Source organism: Prunus mume, linkage group LG2 (genome assembly GCF_029339155.1).
Source record: "Prunus mume cultivar Tortuosa linkage group LG2, ASM2933915v1, whole genome shotgun sequence".
NCBI classification, from domain to species: domain Eukaryota; kingdom Viridiplantae; phylum Streptophyta; class Magnoliopsida; order Rosales; family Rosaceae; genus Prunus; species Prunus mume.
Window position 1 is genome coordinate 15,095,414 of NC_142699.1, and position 17,545 is coordinate 15,112,958.

Genomic DNA, 17,545 nt, shown 5'->3' on the forward strand with positions numbered 1-17,545 from the left:
AAAAACTCAAGCTTTAGCCATTTCCCCAAAATCACAGTTTTTTTCTCCTTCCCTTATTCACATGAGAATTAACCAAGCATTGAAACATTGAAATTGGAAAATCAATTTATCAGCTCTGTGATTTGGAAGGGTGACTAAAGAAATTTTTCTGAGAAGCTCTTTCCGAATGTGTTCTTTCCGTGTCAGAAATTTTTATTTCTATATGAATTTTTTTTTTTCTACTTGTATATATAGGCCTCGACATCCATATATGGCCTTCAAAATCAATGAACTGGCTCTGCGCTTAGGTAAGGAGTAATATGTTCAACGAAGCCTCCGTTGTTAACACTATTGGAGGGAAGTCGCTGCAGAGAAACCATGACAAGGCAACCTCTGAATCTGTTGGACCATTTGCATCAAACTATCCTCCAATTTCTAAATCCCTTCACAGCTTCTTTATCACAGGCACGTCAAGCCCATGCCCAGATACTCAAGACTGGCCTCTCCTGTGATACCAATCTCACCACCAAGCTCCTCTCTCTCTACGCCAACAATCTCTGTTTTGACGACGCAAACTTCGTTCTCGATTCGATTTCAGAGCCCAACTTGTTCTCCTACTCTACCCTCATTCACGCTTTTGCAAAGCTAAACCAGTTTGGCCATGCACTCGGTCTGTTTTCTCAAATGCTATCTCGAGGCCTCGTGCCGGATAGTTTTCTCTTCCCTAGTGTCGTCAAAGCCTGCGCTGGACTGCCGGCTTCGAAAGCCGGGAAACAGGTTCATGCCATCGCGTCTGTATCTGGGCTTGCTTCGGATTCGTTTGTGCAGTCCTCTTTGGTACACATGTATATTAAATGTGACCAAATAAGAGATGCCCGCAAGCTTTTTGATAGAGTGCCTCAACGGGATGTGATTATTTGCAGTGCTTTGATTTCTGGCTACTCTCGCCGTGGATGCGTAGATGAGGCAATGCAACTCTTATCTGAGATGAGGGGTATGTGTTTGGAACCCAATGTAGTCTTGTGGAATGGGATGATTGCGGGTTTTAATCAGAGTAAGTTATATGCCGATACAGTTGCTGTGTTACAGAAGATGCATTCAGAAGGTTTTCGACCTGATGGGTCTAGTATTTCTAGTGCTCTTCCTGCTGTAGGACACTTGGAGGATTTGGGCATGGGGATTCAGATTCATGGCTATGTGGTCAAGCAGGGACTTGGGTCGGACAAGTGTGTCGTCAGTGCACTTATTGATTTGTATGGAAAGTGTGCCTGCTCATTTGAGATGTCACAAGTTTTTCATGAAATGGATCAAATGGATGTTGGTGCTTGCAATGCTCTAGTTACGGGGCTTTCCCGAAATGGTCTTGTTGACAATGCACTGGAGGTATTCAGGCAATTTAAGGACCAAGGGATGGAACTGAATATTGTGTCTTGGACATCCATAATTGCTAGTTGTTCCCAAAATGGGAGGGATATGGAGGCTTTGGAGCTTTTTAGAGAGATGCAAGTTGAGGGTGTTGAGCCAAACTCTGTGACCATCCCTTGCTTGCTTCCAGCTTGTGGCAATATTGCAGCCTTGATGCACGGGAAGGCGGCCCACTGTTTTTCCCTCAGGAGGGGGATCTCTAATGATGTGTATGTGGGTAGTTCATTGATTGATATGTATGCAAAATGCGGAAAAAGCCGTTTGTCTCGGCTTTGTTTTGATGAAATGCCCACTAGAAATTTGGTTTGCTGGAATGCTGTTATGGGCGGATATGCAATGCATGGAAAGGCTAATGAAACTATGGAGGTGTTCCGTTTGATGCAGAGGAGTGGTCAGAAGCCTGATTTTATCAGTTTTACCTGTGTATTGTCTGCGTGCAGCCAGAAAGGTTTAACAGACGAAGGATGGTATTATTTTAATAGCATGTCAAAGGAACATGGGTTAGAAGCTAGAGTGGAGCATTATGCTTGTATGGTGACACTTCTTAGTCGTTCTGGAAAACTTGAAGAGGCTTATTCCATGATCAAGCAAATGCCATTTGAACCAGATGCTTGTGTTTGGGGAGCTTTACTGAGTTCTTGTAGAGTTCACAGTAATGTGACTCTAGGCAAGTATGTCGCAAAGAAGCTCTTCAATTTGGAACCAAAAAATCCTGGGAACTACATTCTTCTGTCAAATATTTATGCTTCCAAGGGCATGTGGAGTGAAGTAGATAGAGTGAGGGATAAAATGAAGAGTCTTGGTTTGAGGAAGAACCCTGGGTGCAGTTGGATTGAAGTCAAGAATAAAGTGCACATGCTTCTTGCAGGAGACAAAGTGCATCCTCAAATGAACCAAATTATTGAGAAGTTGAATGAATTGAGCTCGGAGATGAAGAAATCAGGATACTTCCCCAATACCCACTTTGTATTGCAAGATGTGGAGGAACAGGACAAGGAGCAGATTTTGTGTGGACACAGTGAAAAGTTGGCTGTGGTGTTAGGGCTTCTGAACACTCCTCCAGGGTCTTCCCTTAGGGTAATTAAGAACCTCAGGATCTGTGGTGATTGCCATGCTGTTATAAAATTCATCTCCAGCTTTGAAGGAAGAGAGATTTCAGTCAGAGACACTAATCTCTTTCATCATTTTAAAGATGGAGTTTGTTCTTGTGAGGATTATTGGTGAATTATCAGCATGGCTGACTAGGGGCTTACTCTTCAAAAGAGTGAAGTTAATTCTTCAAGCCATTAAGTATAGAGCACATTGCTGAGACAAAGTATGCAATCACAGTGAACCTTAAGGTGATGGAACTGAACTTAGCTTACATACTTCTATTATTGTTCTTCACAATGTTGTAACGCAATGCGTACTGGTTTCCGTCTGTAGGTTTTGCTCCCTTTTTCTCTTGCCGTGCTAAAAGAAACCAAGCTTATCACTAATTTTGGCCTCAAAATATACTCCAAGGATGAAAGGGGTGGGAAATCCTGCTCTCTTGCACATTGTGGAACTGGGACAGCATACAAGAATAGGAAGTTATGGATGAGTCTCATTTTGAGGTACCTCGTGTAGCTTCGTTTGTCTGATTGAGTTCATGGTAAATGCGAATGACATTGCACCTTGACTTATATAAATGTGTTTTTTTTCCCTTGTGCAGCCTTATTTTCAAGAACGATTGCATCTCTTGGACAATTTGGCATAAAAAAGAGGCAGTTACAGTAGTGCGAGGCAACAACTTAGGGTGGACGCAAGATTGTCGCTTGATGTTGAAAAGGTATTCTGCTGTCTTCTTGTTAGATTGGCTGGGCTTGTTCCAAAGGTTGATAGTCCTCATCTCACATGTCGATAAATTGTGCAGAACCCTACTTGCAATTCTTTAATCAACAAGATAATAATCTAAAGAGTTGTGTTTAGTTACTGAATAAGATGTGGAAATTGATTCCATTTGTTGGTTGAAAATTGAAATGCGGGTATTGGGGAAGTATCCCGATTTAATGGTATATAAATGTAATGAAATGCGGATAATTGCCCAGTTAAGGCCCGGAATCCGTTAAACTAGGATTTCAATAGAAACTTGGATATTAAAATGAATAATAAATAATCCCTCATACCAGCCTGTAGTAGGGAAAGAATTTAAAAACTGAGCACCGAGAAAAATAATGAGAACATTTTAAAGGTTCAAAACAATTTGTAACTACATCTTTCCGCCCCATAAAAAATCGTTATTTGGGCAACTTTCTGTGTTATCTCAATGGTATAAAATACTGTTATTTATTTAACTTACACTGTTCTCTCATTGATATCAGTTGCGGGAGGACAACCCCTAAACTGAGTGCTGGTTAGACCAGCAAATCAAGAGAATGCGGGGTTAGACCATTCTAACCGTAATGCATCTGGCTGCGTTTCATTTGTCAGTGATTCTAAATCTCCAAACCCTGTGCATCGACACAATTCTCTCCTCATATCCTGCCAAATATAATGCCTTAAACTTTGTACTCTTCAATATGCATCCACTTTGTAGATGACCACTTGTTACCCCTTATCACAGGGCATCCACCTACAACAAACCATAACACGAATCAAAATCACGTACATCATACGCTGAATGACCAAAAACAGAGAGTTAACATTGCAACAAAGGCCAGGCCACATCATATTCGTCTTAAATGCATGCAAACTTTGCTACTTAAAGAGTTAACACTGCAAAACCAATGCTGAACGACAATAGATTTTCGCCAATGGAGAATGTGCAAAATGGCTAACCGTGCAAACTTGATGGGTCTAGACTAGCATCAGGCCTCATGCTCCAGAAAAGTAGTGCATCACCCATTTTAGGTTTCACCGAAAGTCCCTGTTTACCACATTCAGATAATTCATTCCACCATCGCACAGATTTGAAACTCCCCTTTGCAGCAGGAAACACTGTCTCACCGCCTTCTTCAACATCTGACCTGAATCAATGGCATAAGAAATGATAGAGGGAAAGAGAACACTGAGAAAACCAGTTACTGTAGTATATATATTGAACATATCGGAAGGGAGAAACTGTCTTACAGATACATCAGAAGAGTGGCAATCCGTTGGCCCCCATTCTTGGTGTTGAACTCATCAAGGAAGTAATCAAAATGTGCATCATATTTCTGCCCAACTTCGTAGTGGAGAATCTGAAGTCCTTCTCCATGCTCTGAAAATTGTATGTCGGATAAAAAATCAGCAGCTCATGCCTCACACTGAGATATAACAGACAAATGGATATACACTGAACTAGGAGAAAAGGAAAGCGTTCATGCAATCACATAGGCAGAAAAAAGAACAAAAGAATTACTGCATATCCGAATATGTATTTCAGAATTGTTGAACAATCTTATTATATTTGTAAGACTCCATCACAGTCATGCATTTTGAATTTTTATTAAAAGACAGAGTCAGGGCTAAGGTTTGGTTGGGTTGAGTAGCATTGCAACCACCCAGGCCTAAAAGAAGCTCGACAAAGCTTTTGTGGTTCATTTTAATGAAACAAAACACAGGATCAGTATAGAATCTATAGATCTATAATAGAACCCCCTACAATAAGTGAATATGAGACCTCCAATGCTAAAAAAAGATAGCGGAGTTGTAGAGAATTATGATTCCCAAGTGACATTTAAGCTTAATATTCATCTCGACACATATTTATATAGCACTGTGGACGATACTACTAATGATCTAATCCAAAACTCTTTTATCTACATCATGTTAAATAGCGGAGTTGGCTCACAGACATGTTAAATGCCTCTCATAACCATCAGCTACATCATAGACACCACCTGTGTGAATTCTTTTTCCTCTTAAAATTTCTGTGATAAGAAAGGCATTTGATTCAAAAGAGAGGTGCCACAATACAAGGCACCGTCCAAATAATCATATTTGAGAAAAAGAAAAACTGGACTGGAAGAAACACAATGTTGTAGGTATCTATCTACTCTAGCAGTCACATACCTACAGGAATGAAAGTGAAGTCGGCTATTCTCTTCTCAATGTCGCTAACTATTTTATCACGTCCCCTCTTCAGAAACATTCCCGAGCTTGTGCGCACCCTGCATGCAGAGAAGGATTTCTAGGGTATGGAAAGAAATTTCTAGGGTACCATAGACTACATTAATATTTGTAGGGATGAGATCCAATGCATAGAAACGCTTTACCTACTATCTTTGCTCTTCCCAGTCTTGCTATCGACAACAGTTGACTTTACCATATCAGGTTTAGCAAGATTTATTAAGTAGTCACATTCTTCCTTGGACTGTTACACATAAGACATCGGGAAGAATTAACATTCTCGGACAATAACCAAACAATTTATTCAACACTCATATGGATGAATTAACCACAGGTTCCCTCCCCCATTCAAAAGAAGGAAAAAAAAATGAAAAAACGAGTCACATTTATACACGCAACGCAGAGGCGTAGATCCCTCTCAATATCAGTGATTATGCATTACACCTCATCTACATTGCTAAAATCGAATGACCAATGCCATTCATGCTCACCATGAACAGAAACACCAGCGATGGCAAATAAATTCAATAAAAAAAGGCCCAGCCATAGCCTAATTCGCATAGAGCGGATAAAATAATAAAAAGCAAAAGACAAAACAAAAATGAGGAAACTAACCAAGAAATTGTGATATATGAAAGCTCTGGGCTCCCAAGAAATCACTTCTGTCCACTGATCTTCTCTCTCCCCTAATCCATCGGTTCTGAGAAATATAATTAAAAAAATTTAATCCAGAAAAAAGCTGAAATTCCAAGCAGATCAAATTCATCGCGACCGGAGACTTATGAGCGAAACGAGTACCTCTCAACGGTCCTGCGCCTAGAGGGACTGAGATCGTTAGGTGAAGATTCGTCGGTGATAACCGGAAGGGAAACGATTCCAAATGCCAGAAGCATCAGCAGCACCACTATTAGCATGAATAGCATCGACAAGACGAGCGTGAACGTCGACCATTTTTTGCTCTGCAAACGACCATACCTACCCTTCGCCATTGTTGAATGAGCTCGAAACTCAACCGTAATTCTCATGCAATAACGAGCAACGAGTATTTAATTTATAATTTCTTGATGGCTCTCTGAGAAACAGAGCTTTCAGAATCTCACTGGGGAAGATGGGGGTTAAGAGAGCGTTGAAGTCCCTTTTGAAACGTGTCCGTTATTTATAGGTTCCAGAATTTTCTATTGATAGACTATTTGACGAAATTATCCTTGTCCTAATTCGGAATGACGAGATATTTTTACTATCGGCGACGCAATTTATGGGTATGGTAGTAATCTCATAGGTCGTGGTTTTATTTTCCGGCTTTTGGAGTGTTGTTGTGGGCTGCACACCGGTTATGACTCTCAGCAAAATCCTAGAGTTTTTAAGTCGTCTTTGTTGTAACCAGTCTCTGTTCTTATTGCAAGCTATTGTTTCAAGTCATTAATCTCTCTCCTCTTCTTTCTTTCTAGATTTCTAGTCAAAATTCTATCTAAACCTAAAAATTTACTGGAATTGAAATTTGGGTCAAACATGTTTGTTTTAATGTGAAATGAGCCCTGACAAACAATTCACCGCAGACAGCCTTGCAAGTTGTAACACCCATAAGAAAACAGTGGTAACTTCAATCCAACGCTAGCCAAGTCATTGACAGCAAAGTTCCCTTCTCTATAAACATTTGATCACCACCGCAGCACTAACACCACCCTAAGAAAGGGGGTGGCAAAGGCAATCTTCTACCTTCTGCCTCCATAAGGAAAACACCATTTTTGAATCCTTTCTTCCTTGTCATAGATTTCGTATTCGGAAATAGGGGTTCATGCTGACACAAAAGAAAACCAGAAACAAAGAAGAACATTCTAAGAAATCCATGACTTCAGCAACCACACCCACCTGAGGACTGAAGTGCCCTCAAGTCTCTTACGATGCTTCATTTCTGACCTTCCTAATCCAAATGGATCTCAGCAGCCCTGAGCAATAATCACTAGTATGAGTATCACCTACGTTGTTGATAACAACAGCCTCTTGTGTCGACTGTATAATTACTTCAACCAACAAGATTTGTTCTATTTGATGTCTCTGCTTGTGTCTTTCATTGCATATCTTCAAGTCAACCTTGAGCACTAGTGATTGGTTATTCGCGCCCTCATACAAGAAAGCTAAATATAATTTGTCAATGAATATTGCAGCTATGCTATGGCACATCAGCGAAATGGAATTATGGAATACCAACCACGAAGCAAATACCAAACCAAATCTGAGCATTGTAGCTATTTGAAAGAAAACAAAATTCGAGCATCTCATAACAATTATTTGTGAATTCGTTATTTAAGGATTGGAAAAATATCACACAAGATGGCATTACATACCCAAACACATCTTTACAAGTTACAACAACAACAAAGGAAAAATAAATGTAAAAAATCCAACCGTTTACGCTTAATCTCCACCGCCTCGCTCCTTCTGAATCTGCTGCCTCTGCTTCTCGGCGAGCTTATCTATAGCCGACTGCACAGCATCATGCCCACCGATGAGCAATCGGGTAATAATTTCCGGATCCGTCTCGAACCGGGCCTCCTCGAACTCCTTCCTCGCGTTCTCTCTCAGGACATCTCGCCAAAGCACGCCCCGAGAGTCCGGCCACATGAAGAAACGAGTCGCCCTGATAATGTCACGATACAGGCCCAGTGCCTCCCGCCGAGTGCTGGTGAGTCGCCGCCGATTCAGCAACTCCTCCTCCTCATCGTCGAGGTGTTTCTCTTTCTTCACTATGTGCCTGTCTAGAAGCTCCTCGATGGTGTCCGGGCCTTCGTGCAATAGGCGCCGGCTACAACTAAAAACGATGTCGTAGCGCTTGATGAGCCTTAGAGGGATTCGCCATTTCTGTAGACTCGTCGTCATCGCATTTCTCTCGGCGGTTTGGTCGCACAGAGCAGAGATGCCAAACATGAGATAGAATAGAATAAAGAATGAAAATATAAGGTGGGCCTAAGGGCCTGGAAAATCAGATGGGCTTATAATAAACTTTTGAAATTGGGGACGATTGAGCCCAAATTGTGTGGTTTGTCCAATACACGCAAGAACGACATTATGGGTACAGTCGTTTTCAATTTGTTAACCGGATTGTACCAAGATGTTTTTTTTTTTTTTTTTTTTTTTTTCCATTTATTTAACGAGAGAGAATCATTTTCATTAAAATATATCCTAATTTTACCAATTAACCAAGCTGGATTTCAGCGAAAAATGAGTGGGACCGATTACGTTAATTTGATATGAGATTGTATTTTCCTTGAAGGACGCCCCGGTACAAGGAAAATTACAAAGAGGCTTTTATTCCCGAGTAATGCTACATTTATTCTATTTTTATTCCATATTTTTAGACCACATAACATGACATGTCCATATCATATGCTACATCAATTAAAATTAATAAAATATATTTTAATAAAGAGGGAAAAAAAGGTAATAATCACATTAATTAGCTGATGTGGTATATACACATCAACTACAACATCATGTAATTAGAGACATTGTAGAATTACATACTGATCGGAGTTTATTCTTTATTCCAAGCCCTTGATTGGAGTTTTTTAAGTATTTTTATCAAGTAATTAAGGAGGTTGTAGAATTACATGCTGATCCAAAACAATCCAATTCCTAATCTATGACTGCCTTCCAATCTCATACTTCTAGTTAAAAAGCTACTCCTTTTCTTTTTATTTTTCTTTTTGTTGTGGCTTCCTTGTCAAATTGTTCTTCTTCTAATTCTTAATGGTCTCTAGGTATTTTACATTCCTTGCCAAAAACCAATTAGGAAAGCCAACTGTAGTACAACCCGTGTAGTAAATTTGTGTTAAAATTGAATTTGAAATTGTATTGATAGTTCCTTCCTAATAAGAATTGGTTACCAATGTACCATACTAGTTAGTATTCATGTATGCCTAAACTGGCGCACAAACATCAGATGAGAGGTATATTTATTGCGCTCCATAAAATGCAGAGCCATTCTATTACTGTCTACTTGGCTGTACTTGAAAGTTTTCAGAGTGTTGTAGATGGATGCCGCTGGTGATCATCGGTCTCCAAGCTTCATGACATTGAAGGAATTGGTTCCGTTGCAGCCATGGAAGACACCACCCCCTCCATTTTCTCAAAGTCGATGTGGGAAGTACACCAAGGTGAAGGATCCAATACCCAAAGATGGAGCAAGAGTTGTATTTTGGGCACCAAAAACTCGGCAGAGGGATGCTGACGACGATGACATAGATGTTGAAATTCCGTACCAAGGATTATTTGAGTTCATTGACAAGTTTGTTATCAGCAAAGTTAGGCTGTGGATTGACCGGCTACTTGGGGAGATATTGTGCTTACCAAAGTATGATGCATACCATTACCATAGTAGATAGATTTAGAAGACAAACTTTTATTATGAATCTTGTTTTGTTTTATTAGGTTTGTGAATACTTGTTCCGTTAGATAGATGTGCAACCTAGTAACTTTAGAATTTCATTAGTAAACCCAACTGGAATTCCATTTGTAAAGAAGAGAGAACTGAAATTTCATGACACATCAATCAACCTGTGAAAATAAAAATCTACCTTCATTATGAAATTTATATACAGTGTTTAGGTCTTGCCTTAAACCTTTTCCTATACTAAAAATTCTAGTTGGTTTCTGCCAAATTCAGCTATGCCCTAGGTTTCCTACTGGTTTATGAATCTGATTATTGGACTTGAATAGCACATAATCTCCAATTGCAGCCGATTGTTTTAAGTTTAACAGACATTATATTATTCTTCGTGGTTTTGCATTGGGGCCACAAATTCAAAAGTTTATAAGCCCACCTTATACCCGAACCTCAGGCCCATTATATTTTGTAAGTGGGCCGCTTGTTCCTTTACGACCTAACGGTGTCGTTTCAAGCAAATATTCGCGCTTCATCATTCCACTCCTCCTTCCCGACTCTCTTCTTTCGCCGTCTCTCTTTTCTCGTCTTTCAGGTGTTAGGAAGACTGAAACTCAGCTATATGGCCTTAACCAAATCAAAGCTGCATTTCCGGCACCTTCTCTCTCCTATCTCTCCACATATTCTCAAACCCTACTCTTTCTCTTCAGCTTCAGAACCACATCTCCAAGAGGACGACACCCCAGATGATAATTCCCAAACTGCCCCTATCCCCAAGTTATCTGCCGAAGAAACCCTAATCGCCGACAAATTCCACGCCCTAATTAAAGGCCACCACCGCAATAACCCTAATCCAAATCCTAACCCCACTCCCCCGAACCCTAGCTTCACAATCCCAGCTCTCTCGCACGACTTCTCTCAAATCTCCGCCGCCCATTCCATATCTCCGTCTATCGTCCGCCGCGTGATTGATAAGTGCGGCTCTGTCCGCCATGGCATCCCCCTGGTCCAAGCCGTTGCTTTCTTTAACTGGGCCACGGCCCGCGACGCGTTTGATCACAAGTCGGAGCCCTACAACGAAATGGTCGACCTCGCTGGTAAGGTCAGGCAGTTCGATTTGGCTTGGCACGTGATCGACTTAATGAAAGCTCGGAATGTGGAAATCACGGTGGAGACTTTCTCGATTCTTGTTAGGCGCTACGTGAGGGCCGGATTGGCTGCGGAGGCGGTGCTCGCCTTTAATCGTATGGAAGAGTATGGATGTAAGCCTGATAAGATTGCTTTCTCAGTTGTGATTGGTATTCTTTGTAAGAAGAGGAGGGCCAGTGAAGCGCAGTCGTTTTTTGATAGTTTGAAGCATAAGTATGAGCCTGATGTTATTTTGTACACTAGCTTGGTTAATGGTTGGTGTCGAGCTGGTAATATAGCGGAGGCGGAGAGGATATTTCGGGACATGAGGACGGCGGGGATCAACCCCAATGTGTATACTTACAGCATTGTGATTGATGCCTTGTGTAGGTGCGGCCAAATTACGCGTGCGCATGATGTTTTTGCGGAGATGATCGATGACGGATGCCAACCGAATTCGGTTACTTTCAATAATCTAATGCGGGTTCATGCTAAGGCTCGCCGGACCGAAAAGGTGCTCCAAGTTTACAATCAGATGCGGAGGCTGGGGTGCAATGCGGACGTCATTACTTATAATTTTCTCATTGAGTGTCATTGCAAGGATGATAATCTTGTGGATGCACTTAAGGTGTTTGATTCGATGGTTAAGAAAGGCTTCAGCCCAAATGCATCGACTTTCAATCCCATATTTCGATGCACTGCAAAATTGAAGGATGTGAATGGCGCTCACAGATTGTATGCTAGGGTGAAGGAGTTGAAATGCGAATTGAACACGGTGACCTACAATATATTGATGCAGATGTTTGTGGTGTCGAAATCAACTCATATGGTACTCAAGATGAAGATGGAAATGGAGGAGAATGAAGTTGAGCCGAATGTGAACACGTACAATATTTTGATCTCCATGTATTGTGCAATGGGGCACTGGAACAAGGCCTACTCGTTTTTCAGGGAGATGATTGAGGAGAAATGCTTAAAACCAAGTCTGCAGGTTTATGAGACAGTCCTTAAGCAGTTGAGGGAGGCAGGGCAGTTGAAGAAGCATGAGGAATTGGTGGAAAAGATGGTTGATAGGGGCTTCGTTACTCGACCATTGGCATTGCAGTCTGTACAAGTAGCTTAGCAGCTTCTTTGCTTTCATTAGATCAGTTGATGGATTAGGTGATCGTGCAATGCAGTCTTCCTGTTTTTTTGAATTTATGGTGTAGAGTTTGGTGCTATGCTAGCTAGTGCTTGGGTGTTGGGATGACAATTTTGACGCTTTCTTACAGAAAATTGTAACATATCTGAGCTTCCTGTTATCTTTTTGTTTATTGTATGATATTGTCAAAATTTTCCATGAGTTCTTTCAATCTATTCATAGACTAGTGAACTTTTCCCCACATTGTTCGACGCTGATTATGACAACCACAATGATCATGAGAAATATTCACGGTTAATCAATCACAAAAATTCCCTGGCCCATGCTTAGTTTTTTGACGAAGTCAAGTCAGGGTGTGCAAACACAAAATGGGCAATGTAGTAACATTCAGAAACTCAACAAATTAAGAAATACAATGCAGAGTTTTTCATTTTCCCCTATTCAGGATGACCTTGCATGTCAAGCATCTCGTCTAGACGTTTTAATCTCTCCAATCCTTCACTAAGGAAAAAACGAATCCTTTGCCTGTCGTTGCAGTGCCGGTTATTCTCCAGTTCTTGTCTAATCGTGGATCTTAGTTCACCTGTAAACATCAACTGCGTTTCCATCAAAATCTCAAAAGAGCACATAGAACCTGCCCGAGAACTGTCAACAAAAGAATATATGATGTTCTAAGAAGCACATCATAGGTGTATATTGATCTCTGTGTGTGTGAGTGATTATAAGTTTCCGAGGAAGGATAGTGCGAATTCATGTGCAAGCGTATGTAACAACGGCAATATAGACGAAAGATGCATTGTGCAAATGCATAATACTACAAGTTACGAAAGATGCATTGCGGGTTAGAAGAAAGTCATTTGTTAAATGTTTGTTACTGGGGGAAGTGATAAGCATCGGTGGGTTTCTAAGGTGGTGGTGATGATGGGCAAGGAAGAATAGTTTATATGATGTACAAGTTGTATCTGTTGGTTGAATAACAGGTTGTTTGAAGCAAGTGAAAAATGACCTCTAGCATCAACAGGGGCTCTTCGTGTAATCCTCAGTGCTTGCCTATACAGCTTCAACACTCGAGCACGGAGAAGGAAGTCCTGCAAATCAAGGGCAAGAGCCATGATACTACCAGACTCCTTCCCTCAAAAACCACATTACCATGTCATTGTCAGACAATAAACCCAAATTCCATATAAAACATTTCCTCATCTCCAAATTGTAAGACCTAAACCTAACCTAACACAGCTGTAAATGAAAACATTTCCTCATCTACATGAAAGAAGTGAACTAACAAAACAAAACCACCAGCTGTTGTTGAGCTATTATCATCTTTATTATCTTTAATTACATTTTTGGAAATGAAATTTAGATCAGACATCGGAGCCTCATTTCTGGAATTTCCAACCAATCGTACAACTCGATTTTACCCAATTACAGCTACACCTAGGATTTCACAAATGGAGAAAAAGGAACATAAATTACTTGAATTTAAATGAAACATAAATAGGCAATATCTGCATACCTTGAGCTTGAGGCAAAGAAAATGAAGCAGTAGCGGGAGCTGGGATGGTCAGAGGAGTTCACCTTCACAGACAGTTGGGTGCTGTGCTACTAACGACGCCGTCCGATATGGGCTCATATTATATGTAATAGGTTTATGGGCTTGCTTGGGCCTACTGTAGCCCAAAAAGGCCGGGTTACGTGACGTAGCACCTCCGTATCCAACTTCATTTATATACAAAGCTTCTTATTTTACGTGTGCTCTCGTATCGGCTTTGCATTGCATCATTGCATGTCGGTGTCTTAGTCTTAGCTACTACAATTATTAGAGATGTTGATGCTTAAGCCTTTACCTAATGGTGGGCATCTGGGTTGGGTTGGGTTGTTCATGACATCAATGAACCTGGTCCACAGCACATGGAAATAATAATAATACTTGTTTGTCCTAAATCCTGACACAATTACGGCTTCGGCTCTTTTGCTGGCTGCGCCCAATTCCCATCCATTCTAACCTCTATAATCCCACCTATTTAACTCTAATAAGTTAAAACTTTTACTTGCTGTTGGATAAATTAGGGGTGTATATCAGTCCGAAACTAATACAATTTCCTCAATTCACATATGATTCAATATATATTGGATTATGGTTTTTCCAATTCAATCCGATCACATTAGAGATATAAATTTAATTCAATCAAATCATGTTAGTTTTCGATATTAGAGATTCAATTCAATCAGTCAAAATCATCAAAACCAATTAAAATTAAATTGAATTGGTCGGTTTGAATGAATTAAATTGAATCTTGTACAACCCTAAAACGAACACATTTTGTTGTGTTATACATATATTATACATATAAATGGGCACATTGTTGTGAATCGTGATTTAGATGCAGTGTACATGTTTGACCACATTAATGGAAAGTCAAACTAGTGCAAACACGCAACAAACTGGTAAGCTATGTGAATTAAGACGAAGTACGAATACATCCGTATCTGATCATATCATTTAATCTGATATACTAATCAAGTTTCAACAAGGTGGAACACTTGAATATTTCAAACGCTAGTGACCAATTCCATACTACTCTTTCCAAATTTACCAATACAAAGCGCATAGACATCCTATTTTCCACCAAACCACCATGGTTTGGTAATGGTATTTAATTATCACCGTGCAGGAAAATAATCAATTATTTTTGTTCACACTATCAGTCAAATGGAGCACACTACAATAGTCATCTCTCAAACAAAAAATCTGAATATACTAATAGCGCCTGTCTGTCTGTGCACATCTACAATACAAAATAACAATTGCTGGAAGTAGACGATGGCGTGTACGGCCTTTGCTTTCAAAATTGATACATCCATTTGGTACATCCATCAACCATTCAAACTTCAAACAACCTACATTTTCATCAGAGGAGTTCTCAACTTTTCTTGCATTTGGTGGACTCCACCTTTTTTATAGAGGTGGAGTCTACTAATACAATGACGCTCACTTTTATTGGAGAGATAATACACAAAATGTTTAGCATTTTTGTTATATTATATTGTGTTGTGCACGAGCTAAACTAATATTGGATGGTATTTGACCATTCGTATGTTTTATATTACTATATCTCACGTTCCAAAATTAAATCATTTAACCCTTATTTATTTTTGGATTTTCTAAGGCATCATTTACATTTGCATGTATTTAGTTTGAAAGTTGATGGATTTTTTTGTCTTTTTAAGAAAAATTTTGACTTTTTTCAAAAGTGAAATTTTTTTTTGTGGTTAAAATCTAAATTTACTTATCTATATCAGTTAATGAAAGAGTCAGAGTACATATTTGAATTTTGTATTTAGTCAACCATATCTTGTTGTACAGTCCTCCTAATTTTGTCAATTTGTCACCATTATCTTTTCAAAGCCACGTATAAGGTTTAATGATTGGATCAAATTTTAACAGCTCCGAAAAAGGGTAAGCAAGTAAATTCCTGTAATCCTTTGCTTATTAGTTTAATTCCAAATTAGGCCGTGGATTAAAACGTTGAATCTAAATTAAATCGCGTGCAGAAGTATCCGGAAACCTGCAGCAAACACAAGCTGTATTATTAAATACAGTGGAGCAAAATGGTTTGCTAGGTCAGGAACACACACCACCTAGTTTGACCAAACCTCCTTTTTTCCTTGACATTGTCAGATAAGATCGTCACACCTTTTCAAACACCCTTGCATTGTTTTATTCTCATTAAATCCTTATCCTTTTAATTGCCCTATATATATGCACTGCTTCCTTCCTGGATAAAGCGATTCAGTAATTTTATCTTCCTCCTCATACAATAATGGATCACAAACAAGGTAAACCGAAAAACAAGATCCTGAAATTTCTGCCCAAAGCCGCTTCCGGGGTTTATTTTCACAACCCTCCTTACAGCCCTACGAGAGACAGGAGATTAGAAAATGCCGCCAAGCTCAAAGCACACGGCCGACGAGGATTCTCCGGCCCTTTAATGATCTCGGACGACGCCCGGAGAAAACCCAGGACTGGTAGCTTTGACTACCACACGCAAGAAGACGAACCCACCTCGCCAAAAGTGTCGTGCATGGGCCAGATCAAGCACAAGAAGCAGATTAAGAAAATAAAGCGTGCTAATATTCACAATTTGATCCCTAAAGATGCATCAAAGCCCCCGGCTCCGTGGTCTCCTCGCGAGATAAAGAAGCGCGGCTTTGCGTTCCGGAGGATGTTTAGCAGCGTAAACCCTGCAAGGAAATCCGATTCTATTAACGTTAATCATGATCATGATGGTACGGCACCGAGGCTTCCAGATAGAGCGCCTTCTTTGAGTCAGATGAAGAGATTTGCAAGTGGGCGGGGTAATGCTTTTGCAAACTTCAATCATCACGACTGTTCAGATGAAGAGAGAGGAGACAGCGATGGAGAAGAAGATGTGAGAATTGCCTTCTCAGCACCTCTAGTGGCTGGTGGAGATCAATTTCATCAAGTACCATTGCAGCCGAGGAAAGAAATCAACATATGGAAGAGAAGAACCATGGCTGCACCTAGTCCGCTAGAATTGAAGCCCATGGTCAGGGCTAATTAAATTTTTCATAATTTCAATTGCTTTAATTGTTATTCAGATCAGGCTTCTTCTTAGATATGTTTTCAGTCGAATCAGAGTTCGGAGTGCAAATTTGAGATTATGGGTTATGTTAATAGAAACATGCAAAGATATATATAAAACGAAGGTTAGGATCCGTGAGGACTGTTTGTTTACATGTCTTGGCTTTCTTCGATCTGGTTATTCTTTCTGATGAGGTTTAAGGCATAATAATTTGCTTTGGAAGTGAGTGAATGCAGCATCCAAAAACTAGAATACTGTTTTAGCCTTTTCAGCTAGCCGACAACCAAGCAAATAGTAGTTATGATTAAGGGTGAGCCGTGTGCGTCGTATATATGTTTTGGGCAGCCAGCTGTCAGAATTGAAAATGTTTAGTTGCGAGGTTAAAGCCTTAATTAATTGGAGGTGGTTTGCCCGTCAATTCTGAATTGTTGGTGAGGTTAATTAGGATAGGATCATAGGAACAGTCTGTCTTGCACAGGACAGAGGACGCGTATTAGCAGCCTAAATTTGATTCATTAGCGTTACTGCATGCCAATGGCCTAATTACCACTTGTAATTTTTAAAACCGAAGCCTAAATTCGACTACAATGCAGTAATGCTAGCTAATTAGCCTAATTGTCGGATACATGATTTTTCCATCACATACTAGTTCTTAGTCGCAGCATTTCGATCAGTGCCAAAAAAACGCTTTGAGACGGCCGTTGCCAGCCACTACATAAACAAATAGATGAAGCTGTTGGTGGGATGATTTTGGAACCTTTAAACTTATGATTTAGTGCAAAAGATTCACACTTTTTATTTTTCCATAAGAAGCCA

At 40.1% G+C, this 17,545-nt stretch overlaps 6 protein-coding genes across 7 annotated transcripts; 3 read left to right on the plus strand and 3 right to left on the minus strand.

Moving 5' to 3' along the window:
- Positions 1-3,343, plus strand: LOC103321199 (Pentatricopeptide repeat (PPR) superfamily protein). Its single transcript, XM_016792423.2, has 3 exons — positions 1-2,744; positions 2,830-2,999; positions 3,098-3,343. Exon 1 carries the CDS (start codon positions 358-360, stop codon positions 2,626-2,628), a length of 2,271 nt encoding a protein of 756 aa, XP_016647909.2. The 5' UTR covers positions 1-357; the 3' UTR covers positions 2,629-2,744; positions 2,830-2,999; positions 3,098-3,343.
- Positions 3,344-3,593: 250 nt separating this feature from the next.
- Positions 3,594-6,602, minus strand: LOC103321200 (2-oxoglutarate (2OG) and Fe(II)-dependent oxygenase superfamily protein). The gene is made up of 7 exons (XM_008222988.3): positions 6,274-6,602; positions 6,091-6,175; positions 5,622-5,719; positions 5,419-5,516; positions 4,495-4,624; positions 4,204-4,391; positions 3,594-3,997 (listed from the first exon to the last, which is right to left on the minus strand). Exons 1-7 carry the CDS (start codon positions 6,498-6,500, stop codon positions 3,924-3,926), a joined length of 900 nt encoding a protein of 299 aa, XP_008221210.2. The 5' UTR covers positions 6,501-6,602; the 3' UTR covers positions 3,594-3,923.
- A 1,122-nt stretch (positions 6,603-7,724) lies between these two features.
- On the minus strand, positions 7,725-8,400 carry EMB1793 (LYR family of Fe/S cluster biogenesis protein). The gene has a single exon (XM_008222985.3). The coding sequence runs from the start codon at positions 8,398-8,400 to the stop codon at positions 7,891-7,893; it is 510 nt and encodes a 169-aa protein (XP_008221207.2). The 3' UTR covers positions 7,725-7,890.
- Positions 8,401-10,411: 2,011 nt separating this feature from the next.
- On the plus strand, positions 10,412-12,326 carry LOC103321197 (Pentatricopeptide repeat (PPR) superfamily protein). The gene has a single exon (XM_008222984.2). The coding sequence runs from the start codon at positions 10,479-10,481 to the stop codon at positions 12,105-12,107; it is 1,629 nt and encodes a 542-aa protein (XP_008221206.2). The 5' UTR covers positions 10,412-10,478; the 3' UTR covers positions 12,108-12,326.
- Positions 12,327-12,494: 168 nt separating this feature from the next.
- On the minus strand, positions 12,495-13,800 carry LOC103321195 (LYR family of Fe/S cluster biogenesis protein). Of its 2 annotated transcripts, none has more exons than XM_008222983.3 (3): positions 13,639-13,800; positions 13,132-13,257; positions 12,495-12,708 (listed from the first exon to the last, which is right to left on the minus strand). In XM_008222983.3, exons 2-3 carry the CDS (start codon positions 13,235-13,237, stop codon positions 12,563-12,565), a joined length of 252 nt encoding a protein of 83 aa, XP_008221205.1. In that variant the 5' UTR covers positions 13,238-13,257; positions 13,639-13,800; the 3' UTR covers positions 12,495-12,562. The 2 variants fall into 2 exon arrangements, with proteins under 2 accessions (XP_008221205.1, XP_008221204.1); XM_008222982.3 differs by having other exon boundaries at positions 13,132-13,252; positions 13,639-13,796.
- A 1,971-nt stretch (positions 13,801-15,771) lies between these two features.
- LOC103321194 (uncharacterized protein At1g76070) lies at positions 15,772-16,881 on the plus strand. The gene has a single exon (XM_008222981.3). It carries the CDS (start codon positions 15,947-15,949, stop codon positions 16,706-16,708), a length of 762 nt encoding a protein of 253 aa, XP_008221203.2. The 5' UTR covers positions 15,772-15,946; the 3' UTR covers positions 16,709-16,881.
- Positions 16,882-17,545: the final 664 nt, after the last annotated feature.